The sequence below is a fragment of the Empidonax traillii genome, unplaced genomic scaffold (genome assembly GCF_003031625.1).
Source record: "Empidonax traillii isolate 1590-97213 ecotype Southwest subspecies unplaced genomic scaffold, ASM303162v1 scaffold164:size861626, whole genome shotgun sequence".
NCBI lineage: Eukaryota > Metazoa > Chordata > Aves > Passeriformes > Tyrannidae > Empidonax > Empidonax traillii.
In genome coordinates this window covers 821,186-838,487 of record NW_020955357.1, presented here as the reverse complement: position 1 = coordinate 838,487, position 17,302 = coordinate 821,186, and the positions used below count along the sequence as shown (strand labels likewise).

The 17,302-nt window shown below is 41.7% G+C and overlaps 1 protein-coding gene across 1 annotated transcript; it reads left to right on the top strand.

The window, feature by feature from the left end:
• Positions 1-3,560: 3,560 nt before the first annotated feature.
• CALM1 (calmodulin 1) lies at positions 3,561-15,523 on the top strand. Its single transcript, XM_027885313.1, has 6 exons — positions 3,561-3,986; positions 6,976-7,006; positions 8,019-8,162; positions 10,181-10,287; positions 11,741-11,876; positions 12,107-15,523. The coding sequence occupies exons 1-6, from the start codon at positions 3,576-3,578 to the stop codon at positions 12,133-12,135; spliced, it is 858 nt and encodes a 285-aa protein (XP_027741114.1). The 5' UTR covers positions 3,561-3,575; the 3' UTR covers positions 12,136-15,523.
• The last annotated feature ends 1,779 nt before the right edge of the window (positions 15,524-17,302 follow it).

Genomic DNA, 17,302 nt, shown 5'->3' with positions numbered 1-17,302 from the left:
GTAAAAGATTGGGGAGTTTGGTTGGTTTTTTTCCCCTTTCTCATAAAAGGAACAGTTATCTACAGGAACATGTATTTACCCATTTAAAAATGCTCCAAGGTCTGGAACTTTGAATGTTAAGATGAAAGCAATTTTTATTTTCACATCTTGTATAAATGTGGTCAAAATCAATTCTGTTCTTGGTTTTTGTTTCAATGGAGTTCCACTCACTTACTTGCAATCTTAGTGAAGCTCACAGAGTATTTTATAAGAATACTCACTTAGATTTTCACAGCTGCCCATGGCATTTAGAAACATTAATTTTTGTGGAAAACAGTCTCCCCAAAAAACATTGCCTATATGAAGAGAATTTTATAGAGAGTGTAAAAAACCTATTTTCTGATATAGCATCAGAATTCCAGTTGACTTGAAAAGCAGTACAACAAACTTAAGCCTAGTTTGGGTAGCTCACATATATAACTGGCAATTTTATAGCTATGAAAACTAATCATTATTTTCTTTCCAGTTGCACAGATGATGCATGCACATATGTACTTGATTTTGGCTTCTTGTACATCTAACTTACTATAAAATGGTTATCTGTGCTTATCATCATAATATCAGCCTCCCAGCCATGCATTAAATGATATGACAAGCTTGTGTTCATCTGTTTTTGCGTCCATTCTCTCAGGACAGATGTCTGTGAAATGTTCTAATATATTTTGTTGGCGTTTTTTTTAACTTGTGTATATTTAATATGAGGAAACAATTGATACATGTGTCACCATGTTCTTCAGTGCTTATGTTAACAAAGCCAAAGCAGAAAAGAACACCTTGTATGTAAATAGAAGGGGTTATTATTTTTTCGTGTGTTCTCAGCAGAAACCCTCCTTATATCTTATGCTGCTCCCAAAGAATGGACATGTTAAATCTCTGCTGAAACAAAGACCAATACTATAAACTTTCTCTCATATTAAGGCAAAACTTAGGAATACTAGGTAGAATGGTTGCAAGTCTTCCGCTGCAACTAATAAATTTATATAATAGTATTTTCTTACTATTACAACTCAAACACAAGTCAACAAGACCATGCTTAAAGAGTAAAGTAATTTAGAACAGTAAATCTATCCAGTCAAAATTCATCTTAATAGCTATTGCATAGCCCTCTGTTCATAGAAAAGCTTTGTAGCAATGAGATGGCCAAAAGTTGTATGGTGTCAGGCACAAGTACTGAGTAATTCCATGGCCCAGTCCAGCTCCCACTGAGGTTCAGGAGATTTTGAATGAGACTGTAGAAGATCCTGGCAAATCATTTGACACTGTATGTCACTGGAATGACAGGGGCATTTCTTGCTGCCTACAACTGAATGTAAATTTAAGGGAACAAAGAATACTGATCAAGATCTAGCTGTATAATTGAGTGAAAGCAAATTTTCAAGTAGCGGGCAGATGCCAGTTTAGATGATTTTATTTTTTACATTAAATAAGCAGCAAAACATTAGTATTCTGCTTTGTTTACATTTATCACTGCCATATGTCACATTAGAAAAAAGATTCCCCTTAGTCAGAATGGTATTTTGGAACATGAGCTGTGAAATATTTTCAAATACAGAATGATGCAATTTAACAGAAACTACTGCAGAACCTAACTGTAGCACCTTAATTGATCATCTTGAAATTTTTCTTAAATAAAGCAAGATAACGATATTCCAAACTAGTTTAAAAGTAAATGTTTTTTCAAATTCCATTTTTAATATAAATAAATTATTAACATGAACCATAAAGAGTTAGGAAAAATAGACAGAAAAGGTTAAAGAAAAAAAGAAATAGAAATAAATGCACAGCAATCCTTCTACTCCAAGGTTAATCTTTGGCAACATTTATTGAATGTGACTGAATGGCTTTCTACTTTACATTTCTAAGTTCCATCATGTGTGTCCAAACACTGATAGTTTATAAGAGAATCTACGTAAATTTTAATTACTTGTCTCATAGCCTCTTCTCAACAGATACATTTAATCCCTTCATTTTTTAACAAATGAAGGTTTGGATCAATGGAAGAACACATTACATGCGCTTAAAATTAACTTTAAAGAGACTGAGATAAGGCACCCGCATTCTAAACTGTGATATTTAAATGTTGGTAAGATTATTCTCCTGATAATACCTTCAACCTTCCATGTTAAAAACATTCTGGCCAAAGACCATAAGACTGCATTCACTACTTATCTTTGCGAGATAATTGTGCAAATTTTTTACCTCAATATTTATGTAGAATTCAGTGTTTTAATAATAAGATCTTCATGTGTAAAACCAGCACAATGAGGTGAACAATTTGGACATGAATACTGTTCTTTACACATCCCTCTGAGACTCAGGGAGTTCCAAGATTCACTTACCCAAGCAAATGCTCACACCAATCAAACATTGTGCCATGTTTGCCAGAAAGAAATTAAGCGAGGAAAATAAGGGCTTAAAATTGTTTGTTGGGTTTGGGGAAAAAAAAAATCATCATCACTACTTAGTAGTTAAAAAAATCATATTAAGCATATTTAAAATAGAAGGCCAGGCATTTCACAACTAAAATCGAAGCTGTCTATCAACCTATCATTTGCAGACTAGCTAGCTGCAAATCGGTTTTCTGACACTATTTCATGTACTAGTTCCTATACAGATGTTAGAATGATTTGGGAACCAATCTATGACACATTAAATATGCTATTTTGCTTGCTATGAGAAATCCTACTAGATTGCAAGCAGGTAACTGTTGAGTTTGCCAACCTATCACTGCTTTCCAGAAAGGCAAGCAAATAAATTTTAACTTCAGTGGCAGACCTATTGAAATTGTTAAACAAACAGAACCGAACTGCTTTTTGGCTTTATTTCAAACAGTGAAGTTATGCACTGTTTTTCAAAAACAGAAAAACAGACAAAATAATTTTAGATTTAGTGCTATACTGCAAGCAGGTTTATTACAATTATGACCTCATTGAAAATACTGCTAGCCTCCCAATCCAGAGAGAGGCCCAAACTAAAACCTTCAGCTAAAAATATCTTTAACTACAAGGAATCTCAAAATCCTGAATGGAACCAAAATCCTAGATTCCAATGTAAGTCCATGTTTGTGCTTCCGTACCTATTAAAGGAAGTACATTTTGAATGCTACAGTATTTATTTGGGCTGTTACCAGCTGGTGGACAAAATCCTCAAAACCAGAGCAGACAGAGAAGAAATGAGGAAAACACTTGACATCAGGACGTGCATTTGCTGTCTCTCACTTGCAGGCTCCTGCCGTTTTGATGGGAAGGGGCTGAAACGACACCTCAGTTGTAGACTGTCTGATTCTGGATTGAATTTTACTGTCATCTGCATTTTGGTGCTTGACAAAAGCTCTACGATTAATAAAAAGGCAGCTGTGCTCGCTTCAACATTCCAGCCCTACGGTCGCTGTAGCAGCCGAAAAAAAAAAGTGCTTTATTAACGTTTCTCCCCGTCCCCGCGCCATCCCCCTTTCCAGGTGCCGCTCCGGGCTCCCGCGGGGAGCGCGGGCCCGCTCCGCCGGCGGGGATGCCGTCTACAGAATATAAAAGGCCGAGATGCCCTCACTCCGGGGGTCCCAGCCCGGAGAGCGGCGGAGATCCAGCGGTGAGAGAGCTCCCCGCCGGCTGCTCCGGCACCATCGCTGGGCGGGAAAAGGCCACCCGCAGGGCCAGGCTGCCTTCAGCCCTCTGGGCGAGCTCGGCCGCGGGGCTGTGGGAGCGGCCCTGCCGGGAGAGGGGCGGGGCGGGCCGCGGAGTGGGCAGGACCACCCGCCGCAATCACCCCGCACACACCGCGCCGGGAGGAGGGAAAAGGGCCCCGCTCCGGCGGAGGGATACAGCCCTACATATATAGCGGGGCGGCGCAGGCTCACAGCCTCAGCACTCTGCGAGCCGCGCCGGGAGGAGGCAGCAGCCGCCGCCGCTCGTGATCGCGCAGTTCGTGGAGCCGCCGCCGGGCCCGCCATGGTAGGGGCTCGCTCGCTTGGCCGGGCGCGGCGCGGGGCGGCAGGGTTGGGGCACAGGGGGCTCGCTGCGGAGCCGGGAACGGTCGGGCCGGAGGAGCCGGGCTATCCCCGGGGAGGAGCGGGGGATGGGGTGGGGAGAGCTGCGCGGGGGCCCTTCCTGCCCGGGTCCCAGCGCGGTGAGCGGGCCGGTAGTTGCGGACGCTTCCCTTCCAGCTCCCCGCCGCGTTTCGCGGGATCGCCGCGGAGCTGCGGCCCTTATTCTTCTGCCGCTTCCTTCCCGTTTCCCCGGGCCTGCCGTGTGGGCGCTCTGCGCCCTCCCGCCCCGCCTCGCCTCCCCTCCCCTGCGGAAAGGGCCGGGCGCGTCTCCCCGGGGCCGTGGCCCCAGCGCCAGGCTGGGCGCGTTGCGGGGCGGGGCGCGGGTCTGCGGGCGAGGATCCCGCTCGGCTCCGGCACCAGCTGCACTGCGCAGGGAGCGGGGGGGCGGCCGGGGGAGGGCACAGCGCTGCAGATACTGCGCCCCCCCATTCCCCAAAAAAACGCAACGGCGGCGGCGAAGCCCATCGCTGTCTGCATTACATCATGTCTCCTCCTCTTCCTCCCGGCCCCCGCGCACCCCCTGGCCGCGGGGGACCGGGGCGCAGTGCGCGCTGCTCGGTTGGAAGCGGCCCAGCGCCCGCACGGGGGGCTCGGAGGAGGGGTGCAGCCTCCCTTCTCCCCGGGGGCTGCGGGGGAAGAGCCGCTGCCTCCGCCACCCGGGGGAGGGAAGGGGATGGGGAGGGAAGGATGGCTGCGGAACCCAGGCGCCCTCGCGGCTGAAGGATGAGGACGTGGTGTGGCCGCCGGCTGGAGAGGGAGGGGAATCGGGGACGCACTGCAGCAGTGGGTGGCTGCTGGCCGGGAAGGGCGCCTGTTGCGCCGGCGGGCTGCGAACCTTCCGCCCCGCTGGGCCGGCAGTGCCGCCGGAACGCAGCTCGGCGCATCCTCCGGGCGCTGCGGGGCCAGCCCGCGCTCCTTTCAGGAGAGAGCCAGAGGAAGGGCTGGGGTTTTCCCGGTGACTTTTCGCTTCCGACGAGAGCGGCGATACAGTTGCAGGCTGACCTCTAATCGCTTTTTGGCAATCTGGGTGTTCCTCGGCTCTGTCTCTGCATCTCCCCTTCCCGTAGGAGAAGGCTGACATCACCAGGACAGGATCTGATGACTTGGCTGGGTGGGGTGATGGTTCCAGCCCTGGGTACCTTTGTCCTGTAGCTGGGGCGAGCGACAGTGGCTGTGCCTGTTGCTCGGGAAGGTGAACCCTTGGCGGTGTAGAGTCGGGTTGCGTGCCTCGGGCATCGCCGTGTGTGCAAAGGTTTTGGAGGTTCTTGTTTGGGGGTTGTTTTTTTTTTTTTTTAGTGTATTTGTTTTTTAAATTTGAAATGCGATTTTTAGAAACGTTCAGCGAGCTCTGACTAATGGAGCAGTGAGCTGGTGCCGTGAGCTGGAGGGTTTTTGCCGAGGTGTGGCTCTGTTTCCTGTTCTGCAGGGCACTGAGTCTGTTATGTAAATTCCTTAGATAATCTTTAAGTAAAACCTCGCATTTTCTGGAAAATCGCAGAGTGCAGGAAGTCGAACTGGATTTTGAACACAAGCCTTCTGCTGTTATCAAAGAAGATTTATTAAATTTGAGCACTGTCTTTAGCTGTTACCGTTTCTACCCTTTTCTCCCTCACTCAACACACTGTGCATATAGGGAATCGTTTATATACAGACATAAAAATAAACATCACCACCCCCTGCAATGCCTAATTACAGGTGAAATCTGTATATTTCTCTCAACAAATAGAGCAGATTTTCAACCTTGCCCTCTTCTCCTGTGCGTGAGCTTAACAGATTGTATAGCTGATTAATTCGCTGTTGGATTTGTTGCTCTTTACTGCAGTTAACTGCTTTTATACTTAAATAATAGTATTTTAGGACACTAAAGGTGCCTACTTTCTCTGGTGTACAAAATTCTCTGCTCTGTTAGTAAGAGGTCCAATAAAACAAGTTTAAGAGGAGTTAGTGCCTTGTATTCTCCACTATCTGTGATTAGATGTGTAAACCCCCCTTTTTTTTCCTTTCTTAATTACATATTTTTCCATGAAGAACTGGTTTGCCCCTTTGAGTTCAAACGGGAGCTTTTTGTGATGCTCTATCCATAGATAAGGGAGAGGCTTCTGGAAGGATGTGGCTAGCACAGCCACACAGGATATGGAAAACCTGTTTGATTGCCCACAGGGCTGTATACCTTTGAATGCCGCAGTGGCCTCTTGATATACAGAAGGTCATAAGCAGGTATTTGAAAACTTACCACCTAAAATTATGTATAAAACAACACGTTTTATACGGTTTTAAGGTGAGGCACCTTAAACTGCTTGGCTGAGGGGAAAAATGTGGTGCGTGAAAACTGTCATTTTCTTCGTCAGAGGTGGCAAAAATCTCCATAATACTGAGTTGTAGTTCCTCCTCATATTCCAGCAGAGCCTTTTCTGGGGAGCTCACCGGGGCTGGTGGTTGCTGCGGTGAGGCGGGGAGGGTGGGCAGGGCTGGAGCAGTGGGCGGCACGTCAGCCCACGCGTGTGCAGATCCCCCCACGCACTGCTGGGGCACTGTACCGCCGGGAGTGACATGTGATGCGAAACCCCAAACACATGTCATTAAGGATTTCATGCCTCTCTGACTAATTGTGGGAAGCCTGCCTGTGTCCTTCACTGGACCAAATTGGATTCTCCAAGTTGCAGGATGGCATGTCTGCTTCTTCACGTGCAGTTCCAAGACAAGTTAGCTTATATGCTTTTGGAAACAGCTGCATGGTGTAGGTGAGTGGAGCCTCCTTGCAGAGGCAGAATTCTAGGGTTTGAAAGTGGCTTGTGAAGGTAATGATAAATCACTACTAAAATTTAAAGAAGTGCCTCATGGCTTGACACAGCTAGAGATGAACAGTATTCTAAAATGTTTTATTCTTCGTGTAGGCTGATCAACTGACTGAAGAACAGATTGCTGGTAAGTGTTTTGGTGAGATTTTTTTTTTTTTTTTGCTAACTCTTGTGACTAAAAGAAAATAAATTATCTCAAACATAATGGAAAAAAAACATTTTTGACAATTTTAAGTCTGTTACTAACACTGCTCTGAAAAGCACTCACTTGAAACCAAACTAGAAAAAAACAAACAAAAATGTTCTGGAAGATTACTGGTTCATTGCCTCTTAATTTAGCCTGGTTGTTCCTTGGACTACAGATAATGTGTTTTGTGTTTGGTTTTTTTTGTTTGTTTGTGGTGGGGTTTGTTTTGTTTTTTTGTTTTTCTTTTGACTTTCAAACTTGAGCCACGTACTTCTAGATTTCTTGCAAACAGAAGTAATTACTAGACTCAAATGCACTACTTGGAGTCAAAGTAGATCTAGGTACTCTTTAATAAAGATAAACTAGAAGTGAAATGGCAACAAATAAACCTCAGATGGATTTATTGCACATTATTATAAGCCAGTGTCTTTTATTTAAAACTTGTAATAGATTGTTTGTTATTCAGACTGGTTAGGGAGAAGGAGCATTATTTGACCTTTTGTAGACCAGTTACCACTTGTGGCTGACACTAATTCCTATTGTCTGCTGCCTTAAAAATAGGTGATAAATGACAACACTTTTGTTCCTGTAAGTCTGTTAATGGTAAAGGGAACCCATTGGGGCCATTGCACTTACTCCAAACAGCTGCTGTTTATGGAGCAACAGTGCCTCAGGCAAGATGCAGATGCATGGAAATGTGTTATAGAGTTGTAATGCAGATAATAGCTACATGAAATAAGTTTGAATATACTGTGCAAATTGTGTTGGTACTCTAAGTAATTTTTTTATTGGTATTTGAGTGTGCTCATTGTCTCAATACCTGAACAGTTAGATAAAATGAGAAAATATTTCTTAGAATTTTACCAGGTCTTGTTAGTGGAGTGTGTTTTTAGTATGTGATTTTTCTCATCCTTGTGACGTTACTAAACACTGGGACTGTTTCTGCCTCTAGAATTCAAGGAAGCCTTTTCCCTATTTGACAAAGATGGTGATGGTACTATCACAACAAAAGAGCTGGGAACTGTCATGAGGTCACTGGGTCAAAATCCAACAGAAGCAGAATTGCAGGATATGATCAACGAGGTAGATGCTGATGGTAAGTGTTGGAAAGGTGCTGTGATCATCTTAAATATGTATGACCTCCACACCTGGGCTTAGACTGTATAGAGAAGACTGTGCTGTTGATCACTTAAAACAGTTCCAAAATGCTTGATAGAATCTAAATTCAAAAGGTAGTCAAAGATGCTAGCAGTATTAGTGAGACTGCAAAAAGGGGGGATGGGCAAAGTTATGCTATTTGTCTTTAATATTTTATGGGTCACAGGCTTCCTGTTGCTATCTGGCTTGCCCTGACCTGACGTTAACCTGTCTTTCCATCCATCTTTTCTGTATGTGTTTTTTCAGCCCATGTTGCTCTTGATAGCTTTACCAATACTTGTGGTTTTGTCTAAGGCAAAAAACATGGTAGGAGTGGAATATTTGGAAGGTTAGCCCAACAGGAAGACACTATATATTCTATATAATGTATTAGACCCCTAATAGATGGGAATATAGGGTGAAAAAACCCTTCCCATATCAAGACTAACAATTATTTTAAATGCATGCCAGAAAGGGTCACTACACATTTTGTTTCTGAAACTCCACATGGGCTAACAGTTATAAAAAGTGCTTTTTCACTGATGTCAAGCCTTTGGTCTTGTGTTGGTTGTGCTAGTGATTTTTCTCTAACATCTTTGTAAAAGAAGAACGAAAGTGTATTGGCAAGAGTATAAATTATTGAGAATCAGGACACATTACTTAAACTACTTCCGTAAAAGTGCAAATTGACTTTAATTGCTAAGGTTTTTTGGTCTTTGCAGATACTGAAAAACTTCAGGGTTTGCAGTGGTACATAGTTTGTGTATAGTGACTTCTCTAGGCTGCAGAGAGCACAAGACTGTTCTGGTAGATTTAAAACAAAAGGAGACTGAGGACTTCAGATATGTATGCCTGCCAATCTGTTTAAATTTGGGTTACAGCAGAGTGCTTTGCTGTTTATTCTGCATGTTCATTGAGGATTTTTCAGAGCTGAGTATGAGATCTATTTGTATTTAACTGGTAAACAAAGCTGGCTGTGATACTAAATAGCTGTGTGTGTCTCAGGCTTGAATCCCTAGGATGCAAAAGTTTTCTTAAACTGCATTTATTTAGCTTCTTTGCTGTGTTTACAGAATGAGTTCGAATGCTTGTTTCAAGCAATGGGTAGCTCTTAGTTTGCACAATAATGTATTTAATGCAGTTTTGTGAACTATTTAATGTGCCTTTTTGGCCTATAGAGCTTAATCCTGACTATGCAAATCTATTTTTTTCACCATACTGATTTTCTCTTAGCTTTGAACAGCTTGAAATTTACATTGTTAATTTTCATTCAAAGTTTAAAAATCTTATGGGTGAAGCCTGGGTGTTAAACAAGGATTTTCAGTCTTGCGGTCAAATACCTATAAGAACACCTACAGCTAAGATTGTTGGTAATAACAAAGTGACAACTTTTCTCTTGTCATTGGAATTTGCAGATCCTTGTTGACCTCTTAAAACGGTGCATTGCTTTTGTGGTGTACGATTTGAGTTGATAAGGCAGTTGATTTTTAGAAAGAAACAAGTATTTATGAGCAGTTTAGTGAAGTGTAATTCTCCAAAATTTTAGATACCCGTTATGTATAGTGCCAGCTTTATTACACATTTCCTTCTGGAGTATCCCACAGCAATTTAGAGATTCTAAATATAGTAATAGATTCATTTTTGTGGATATGATTTGAAGTAAAGGTGGGTCTTATCTTTTACGACTGGAGCATCAGACTGACATTTTACTTGCAGCCTCGGTGGCAAATGCTATGGCTTGACCTGGAGAGAAGGCAACAGTTGATTTTGTTGCGCTGAAACAGCGGCTGCTGTGGCTACTGGACATTGTAATACCGAAAAAGGCAGTGGCAGCAATTTAGAGAGAAGAACCAGTTCTTCTATAAGAATAGTTAACAGAGGATCTGTCAATCTTGGCTAAGTAAAATGCCAGATTTTTTTTTTTTTTAATGAAGAAAAGCATGGAAGTTTAATTTTTGCAAGTTTCTTTTTATTAAGGCAATGGCACTATCGACTTCCCTGAATTTTTAACCATGATGGCCAGAAAAATGAAGGACACAGACAGCGAGGAAGAAATCCGTGAGGCATTCCGAGTGTTTGACAAGGTATTAATAAAAATACAGCTATTCTGTATAAACACTATAATGTTTATATTTTCCTCAGTGTTTTCTCTCTCCTTGTCTAGGGGGAGAAAAACAAGTCCTCTAGTAGAAACGGAGGAATTAGAAACAGAGTAGGGACTGTTCTGAAAATGGAACCAGGACTGTTCAGGCTGGATCTACCTGCTTTACACAGATCTAAGCTTAAGGCTCATCCACGAGGAAAACTTCCTGACCTTTCCTTAGGAACAGAGATTAGCAGAATTTAATGCTTGGGGAGTGTTGGGGTTTTTTTGACGGGTGTGGGTGGAGGGGGGGATTTTTCTATACCTTTGGACTTTAAGGGGTAATGGGGAAACATTTGCATGGATGCACAAGGTTTTATACTACTTTATGGAAGCTTTTAAATTCAAGATGATGCCATCAGTAGTTAGAGGGACATGAATTGTTGCACGTTTTGTTTTCAACATGTGAACCTTAAGGTTGCTTTCCTGAAAACTAAAGAGGTCAGCTTCCTGCACCTTGTTTAAGGGTACCTGAGCATATGTCAGTTTTCTAGAATAGGGGTTCCCCTCTTAGGATTGCTTGGATATGACATGTTATAAGAGAATTGTGTTGAGTAGTGGCTGGTGCAGCTGCGAAGCTGATGCACATGCATGTGGAAGATGGCCTTACTACTACTTGTTACAGAAAAAAGTGTTAGTTTCTAGTACTTTGCTGAAAATGTGCTAGAAGTTATTTGGTTAGTACTTCATCTACCGTGTGGGGTTCTTTCTGTGGACTAGGTTAGTGTCTAAAGCTATGGAGGTGGGTTATCTACTGGTGATGGCCATGTCCTGCTCTCAGATAATGTATTCTTCCAGTATATGGGATTTCTGAAGTGGCTGAGGATGAGATTAGGTATTACTAATGGGGACACTAGCTTCTTTTTTTTTTTACCCACAAAACTTCACACAACTCCTTATGAATAGAGTTTAAAAACTGTCCTTTATTTCATTCTATATTATCCAAGAAGCCTGACATAGCCACCTGCAGTCTGGTTTGTAGAGATAGTGTTAACACAGAAAAGAAAGCTGACTTTATTCATAGTGGTGAAATGGGTCTCTCTTTGGCCTTGCTTAGGCAGCTGAGACTAAACAAAAACTTTGTTTCTTTTTGTTTCTGTATTTATTTATGAAAGCTCTTTAAAAGCATTAAAAACACCTTATCGCAAGGACAAGTCAGGCATGCAGTTGTTATTACAGCACAGTAATTGTATAGAAGGATATGGTGTCATGCATGCTTCATAAGGCAGTGGGTCTCGTAAGTACTGCAGTATGTACAATGTGCCAGGTCTGTACATCTGTCCCAAGTGCCATGAGGCTAATTCAGAAGCAGTTACTGGAAACCTAGGTGTAGTTTCCAAGTTAATCAGTGTCGGGATCGTTGTTCATCGTCTTGTGCAACTCTTCTCTCATAGGATGGCAATGGCTATATCAGTGCAGCAGAACTACGTCATGTTATGACAAACTTAGGAGAAAAGCTAACAGATGAAGAAGTAGACGAAATGATCAGAGAAGCAGACATTGATGGGGATGGGCAAGTCAACTATGAAGGTAAAAAGATGCTTGTCTTGACTCAAAACCATTACTCAGACTGAGGAAGGCCTGTTGCATAGGGCAGTAATTTTTAATACTTGAGACACTGGTTTATTTGCTTGTCCACTTCTGTGGACAAAACCTTGGATGGAGTGAAAGGCGCTTTTTTACGCCAACTGTATTTAAGACATTTTTGAGTTGAAGTACTCTGGAGACAGTAAATTACAGTGACTTTTTTATCTTTTCAGAATTCGTACAGATGATGACTGCAAAGTGAAGAGACCTCCTTTACACCTTTTTTCCTCTAGAAGAATCAAATTGAATCTTTTACTTACCTCTTGCAAAAAAAATGTTCATTTATTCATTCTGTTTCTGTATAGCAAAACTGAATGTCAAATTACCTTCTGTCCACAAACTGCATGTAATGGTTGGTGGTCCTGTCCCCAAAAGATAAAGTTAAACATCAGTTTTACAATATAAATAATTGTACTACCTTGAAAATAAAAAAAAAAAAAAAAAGGAAGCACTTAGTGAACTCAAAAGTTCCATTGCTAATGACTATTACACTGTTTGGGCTGGCCAGTTTTTCATGCATGCAGCTTGACAATTGAGCACAGTCAGACATGTGTATTAAAAGGAAAAAAACAACCTAAAGGATCCACTCTTTTGTTCAACAGTGGATTCGAGTTCAATTTGTAGTATAAATTGTCATAGCTGGTTTACTTTAAAATTGGTTTATACCTCAGGATGGTATGCAGCAAAATGGTTGAAGGATGCAAATCTTAAAGAAAATGCCCTAAAGGTTGAATGGTTCTCCTGTACGTAGCAGTGTGCTCCAAAAATATGATGATCTTAACTATGGATGGCATGTCTGTGTTAAAATACTGGTTTAACATTGTCTGCATTGCACTATAGTGAAACGGGTGTCAGGCTGTTACCGTTCACAAAATTTTTAAAAGAAACCTTCACCAAGGGAGCATCTTTGGACTCTCATGTTTTTAAAACCTTCTGTACCATGACTTGGAGCTGGCGGAGTAGCCTGTGGACTTCAGCACAACTATCAACATCGCTGTTCAAGATATTACAATTTATGTCCATTCCAAGTTGTAAATGCTAGTCTTTTTTTTCCAATAAAAGACCATTAACTTAAAGGTGGTGTTAAATGCTTTGTAAAGTTAAAATATATATATATAATTGAGATAATAAACCAAAAAAGCAGTAGGAGGGAAGTGTTTCTATGAATGACTTGCTGCTAAATTATAATGCACATGTATGCAATAAGTTATCCCCTATCTTTTCAAGATGGCAAGAACTGACCTCCTGTAACCCAAGACCTTTGCTATAAATAAATGAACTTGTGCTTGCCTTTCATATTACGACAATGTTAATTTAGTTGGTCTCAAAGTCGTGTAATGCTGACTCGTCAACTATCAGCACAGAAGTAACACCTCATTTCACTACAGTGGAGAGCTCTGAGCATGCATGTCAATACTGGGGAAACATGTATACGTTGCTTATGTTTTTTTGACAGGTTATAGAAACTAGTTGGAGAATTTTAACAGCATGGACTTCATAGATATCTATGATTCTCAAACATGCCAAAAATGCATTTATCTACCCACAGAAAGAAAACAAAAGGACATTTTACAATATGTATTAAAAAAACCAAACTAAGCCTTTTTGGAAACTGGGGCTATTATGTCTTGACTTAATCTTCTCAAACACTTGCATGAATTTTGTGGGGTGGAGAAGAGGACTAGGGTTAATTTAAAAACGATCTTGTTACTTCTGCTTTGCATGCACTAGCAGTGCTTAGTCATTCCAGTTCTCTGAATAAGTGTTCTCTGATCCTGCAGCTTCCCCATGAATGAGTGGCAAAGTAGCCGTGTGTACTCTTCTTTGTCTGAAAGAAGAATGCTTTCTCTCTTTTTTTCTTTTTTTTTTTTTTTTTTTTTTTAACAGCAGAGCCTCCATATGGAAGGCTTTTATGCTTGGGAGGGAGGGAGGGACTACTGCATAATCACTTGACTGTAAGTTTGTTTCCAAATGTAACTAGGGTTGCAAACCTTAATTGCTTAATTGCCTTTGGTTTTGGAGAGTATTGATAATATCTCTTGGAAGAGATGCAAGTCTCCATTCATCCTGTCTAACTGAGGTGCCTGTGTTAAGAACTTGGTTGCTTGAAATACAGCTTTGCTTGGTGGGGGGTCAAGAGACACCTCCAGAAGGCATTTGAGACTATCTGCCTTCAGTGATATTTTTATTTTTTTCCTGGGGGGGGTGGGGGGAGATCTGGGTGACTAGGGACCCAAACACCTTAACCAAGTGCCTAAAGGTTAGATGGGCTGAATGTAGGCAATTGTTTAGATGTCATTTGTTGCAAAGGCTTATTGCTGTGGCTGCGGCTGCTGTCCTAGCAAACTGGCCACAATGATGGGAATGTCTGACCACCATTTGAAAGTGGAGTCTTGCAAAGCAGCTGCAAACTGCTGCTTCAGTAGTGCTTGAGAATGGCTGCACTGATTCGGTAGACCAGCTTTTAAAGAGAACATACTCAAGAGACAGGCAAGGTAGGAGCAATGGTTGCAGCTCTGAACTAATTACTTCTGCCTGAGTGTGCAGAGATCTTGTCTAGTAGGTAAATGCTTCTTACCATATATCTGTCCTTCACTCACGGTTGGTAGGGTAGTTCATTTAAGAACAGCTGCTTTTAGCTTATTCAGTGTGCCCTGTGCTTGCTAGCAAAGAGACCTCATCCTGCAAGAGGTTCTTGGCTTGATTAGAAATTGTCTGGCAGTGTGCAGTGTTGGTATGCCCTGTAACTGAATCTGCCTGGAGGTATCTAATTATTAACTGACTTCAGTACCACATCAACCTCGAGTAAATGTATCCTCTGTACAGGACTTTAGCTCTGTTCCCTTCTGCATAGTGAATATCTAGAAAATGAAATGGTGTCATCGAGGTCTTTTTTATTTTCTTTTTTTACTTTTTTTTCCTGTGAGCGTGTGTGTGTGGCTTTGGCTTTTTCCAAATGTGAAAGTGTGGGCTGGATACACTTGGTGCATGGCTTAGAAACATGGGACTGGAAAGAACTTCCGGGGTCATCAGATCCAGTCCCCTGCTATTGCAGGCAACCGTGTCATATAATCCTTTTAATAAACTGATCAAGCTTAAACACCTGCTTGTAAGTGGCTTGTTTTCATGGAAGTTCTGTAACTCATGTTGCTCTCAACTGATGCAAGTAATATATGAAATATGAAGTTAATCAAAAGGTCCTCCAGTTTAGCTTTAGGTTTATCATTACATTTATGTAACTGACTTTCTTGAACCTGTTATTCTTTGCACAACACTCAGGAAAGTGTTGAATCTTTACACTCCCTTGCTATGAATAAGAGTTGGTGTGCTTATTTTTTTTTAATGGAAAAGATGGATGTCTGGCTTGTTGAAACCTGTTAGATATATTAATTGTCAAGGCAAGAAACAGTTGAGTTACTTGTATTTGATACATAAATTTAAGGTTAGAGTATACATAACCATTTTTAAAACACATCAACTTGCAGTGTAGTTTTATATTTAATACTGAAATTGTACTGCTAAAGTAACTGCTGTTAATCATATTCCTCTTCTGATCATAATGAAAAAATAAAGGGTAAGAAAATGCTTAACATAGATTATTCATTATCATGCTTATTTTATTAATAATTTAGGCATTGAAACGTCTCCAGGTACAGGGCGTCTGTTTGCTGGGGTGGGGTGGAGCAAGGGGTGGGGAGGGTTACTGGTGTAGAAAATTGTTACCCCACCAACCATTTGTCACGCTTTTACAGCTTCAGAAGCACAGACATAAAAAACTGTTCAAGAAATTTATTGATGCATTAAATGCACATGTGGATGTGTGTCTGATCTGAGGGCAGTGCACAGTGCTGAGGCTGCCAGCCCCTGCACCCTGCCCAGGTGAGTGCGGAGCGGGATCAGGATGTATCTTGATCCCTGTATTGCAGCACGTGTGTGAAAGCAGATCCTTGTTTCCAGGATCCATCCTAAGCTGTAACTCCAGTCTTGGGGTTTAGAAATATCAGAGTTAATACAGCTTGCTTTTCCCCTACCATGAAACTAACACACTTGTCTTACTGCAATCCAGTTAGGGTTTGGGTTTTTTTTTGTTCTACGGTGGGTTTTTTTGTTTGTGGGGTTTTTTTGGGGGTGGTGTAGGGGGGAGGCAGGGAAATTGGTTGGTTTCTTTCTGGTTGGTTGGTTGGTTGGTTGGGTTTGGTTTGGGTTCTTTGTTTTTGTTTTTGTTTTTTTTAATTTAATGACTAAGTGAAATGGGACAAATAGGACTGTGGCAGAACCACAGCATGTTCTTTTGACACACAGACATATATCTGTAAAGTGAAGAGAGGTAATGAAGGCTGATGCCATGTTTTTCCTGACTGACATTCAGAAAACCAAATAGGATACTTGCAAATCAAGCAGGTGGACCTTTGAAATCAGTAAGGCAAACACATATAAAGATGTGTGGGGATTTTTACATAACAGGATTGCAATTCCAAAATAATGATGATGGGGTTTTTTTAAATCCAAATACAAAATTTTGAACTAATGAATTAGATGATGAATTGTGTGAAGAACTGGAGTTCCAAAGATTCTTGATGTTATTTGCTATAGAAAATTTGTGTGAAGGCTCAAGTACTTAACAGATTTTATACATTCTAAGAACCTCTATCAGTGAGTATCCTAGGGAAGCACCCAGAGGATGTTTGAAAGAGTTGATAATTTCTTTGATAGTAATAAATCAAGTTTCAAACTGAAGTGGCCAAATATTCCAAATAAATGGCAGAACTGCTGGTTAGGTAGACACTAAGAGGACCTCTTACAGTCCAGTCCCATGGATGATTTAGCACAGCTGTTACCTAGCAGTAAATGAGTGTGTTGCTCTCCATCCTACTGGTGACTGTAAGCAGGAGCAGAGCACACTTTACAGCACAGCCCTTCCAGACGTCACAGTACTGAACACCAGGAGAAACAAAAAAAAAATTTGATACAAAAAGCAGTGTATTGCAGCAAGGGGTTAAATTTCTCCCACATCCCTGTGGAGTCTGAGATGCTGAGTGACACCAGCACCATATAGCAATGCTACGGAAACGAAATTGAGGAGATCTCCCAGCATTGCCACCAGCGACCTCAATAAAGAGGTTGCAAGTTGTCCTTTCCAGCATCCCTGTAGATGTTGGACAAAGCTGGCCCTACCTGGCAGTGAGTACCACAGCCTTGTTTGTCATGTCTTCTTGTTCTGTCTGATCTTTCATAAAAGCTTCATTGACTGGGAAATCTTGCCCAGACCTCCTCTGAAGAGCTGCTTTTCCTTCAGTTGCCTTAGATGTCAGCATCCACAGAAATACTGAAAGAATTATTCATAGTGCAGTCTTTTCCTGACAGAATCA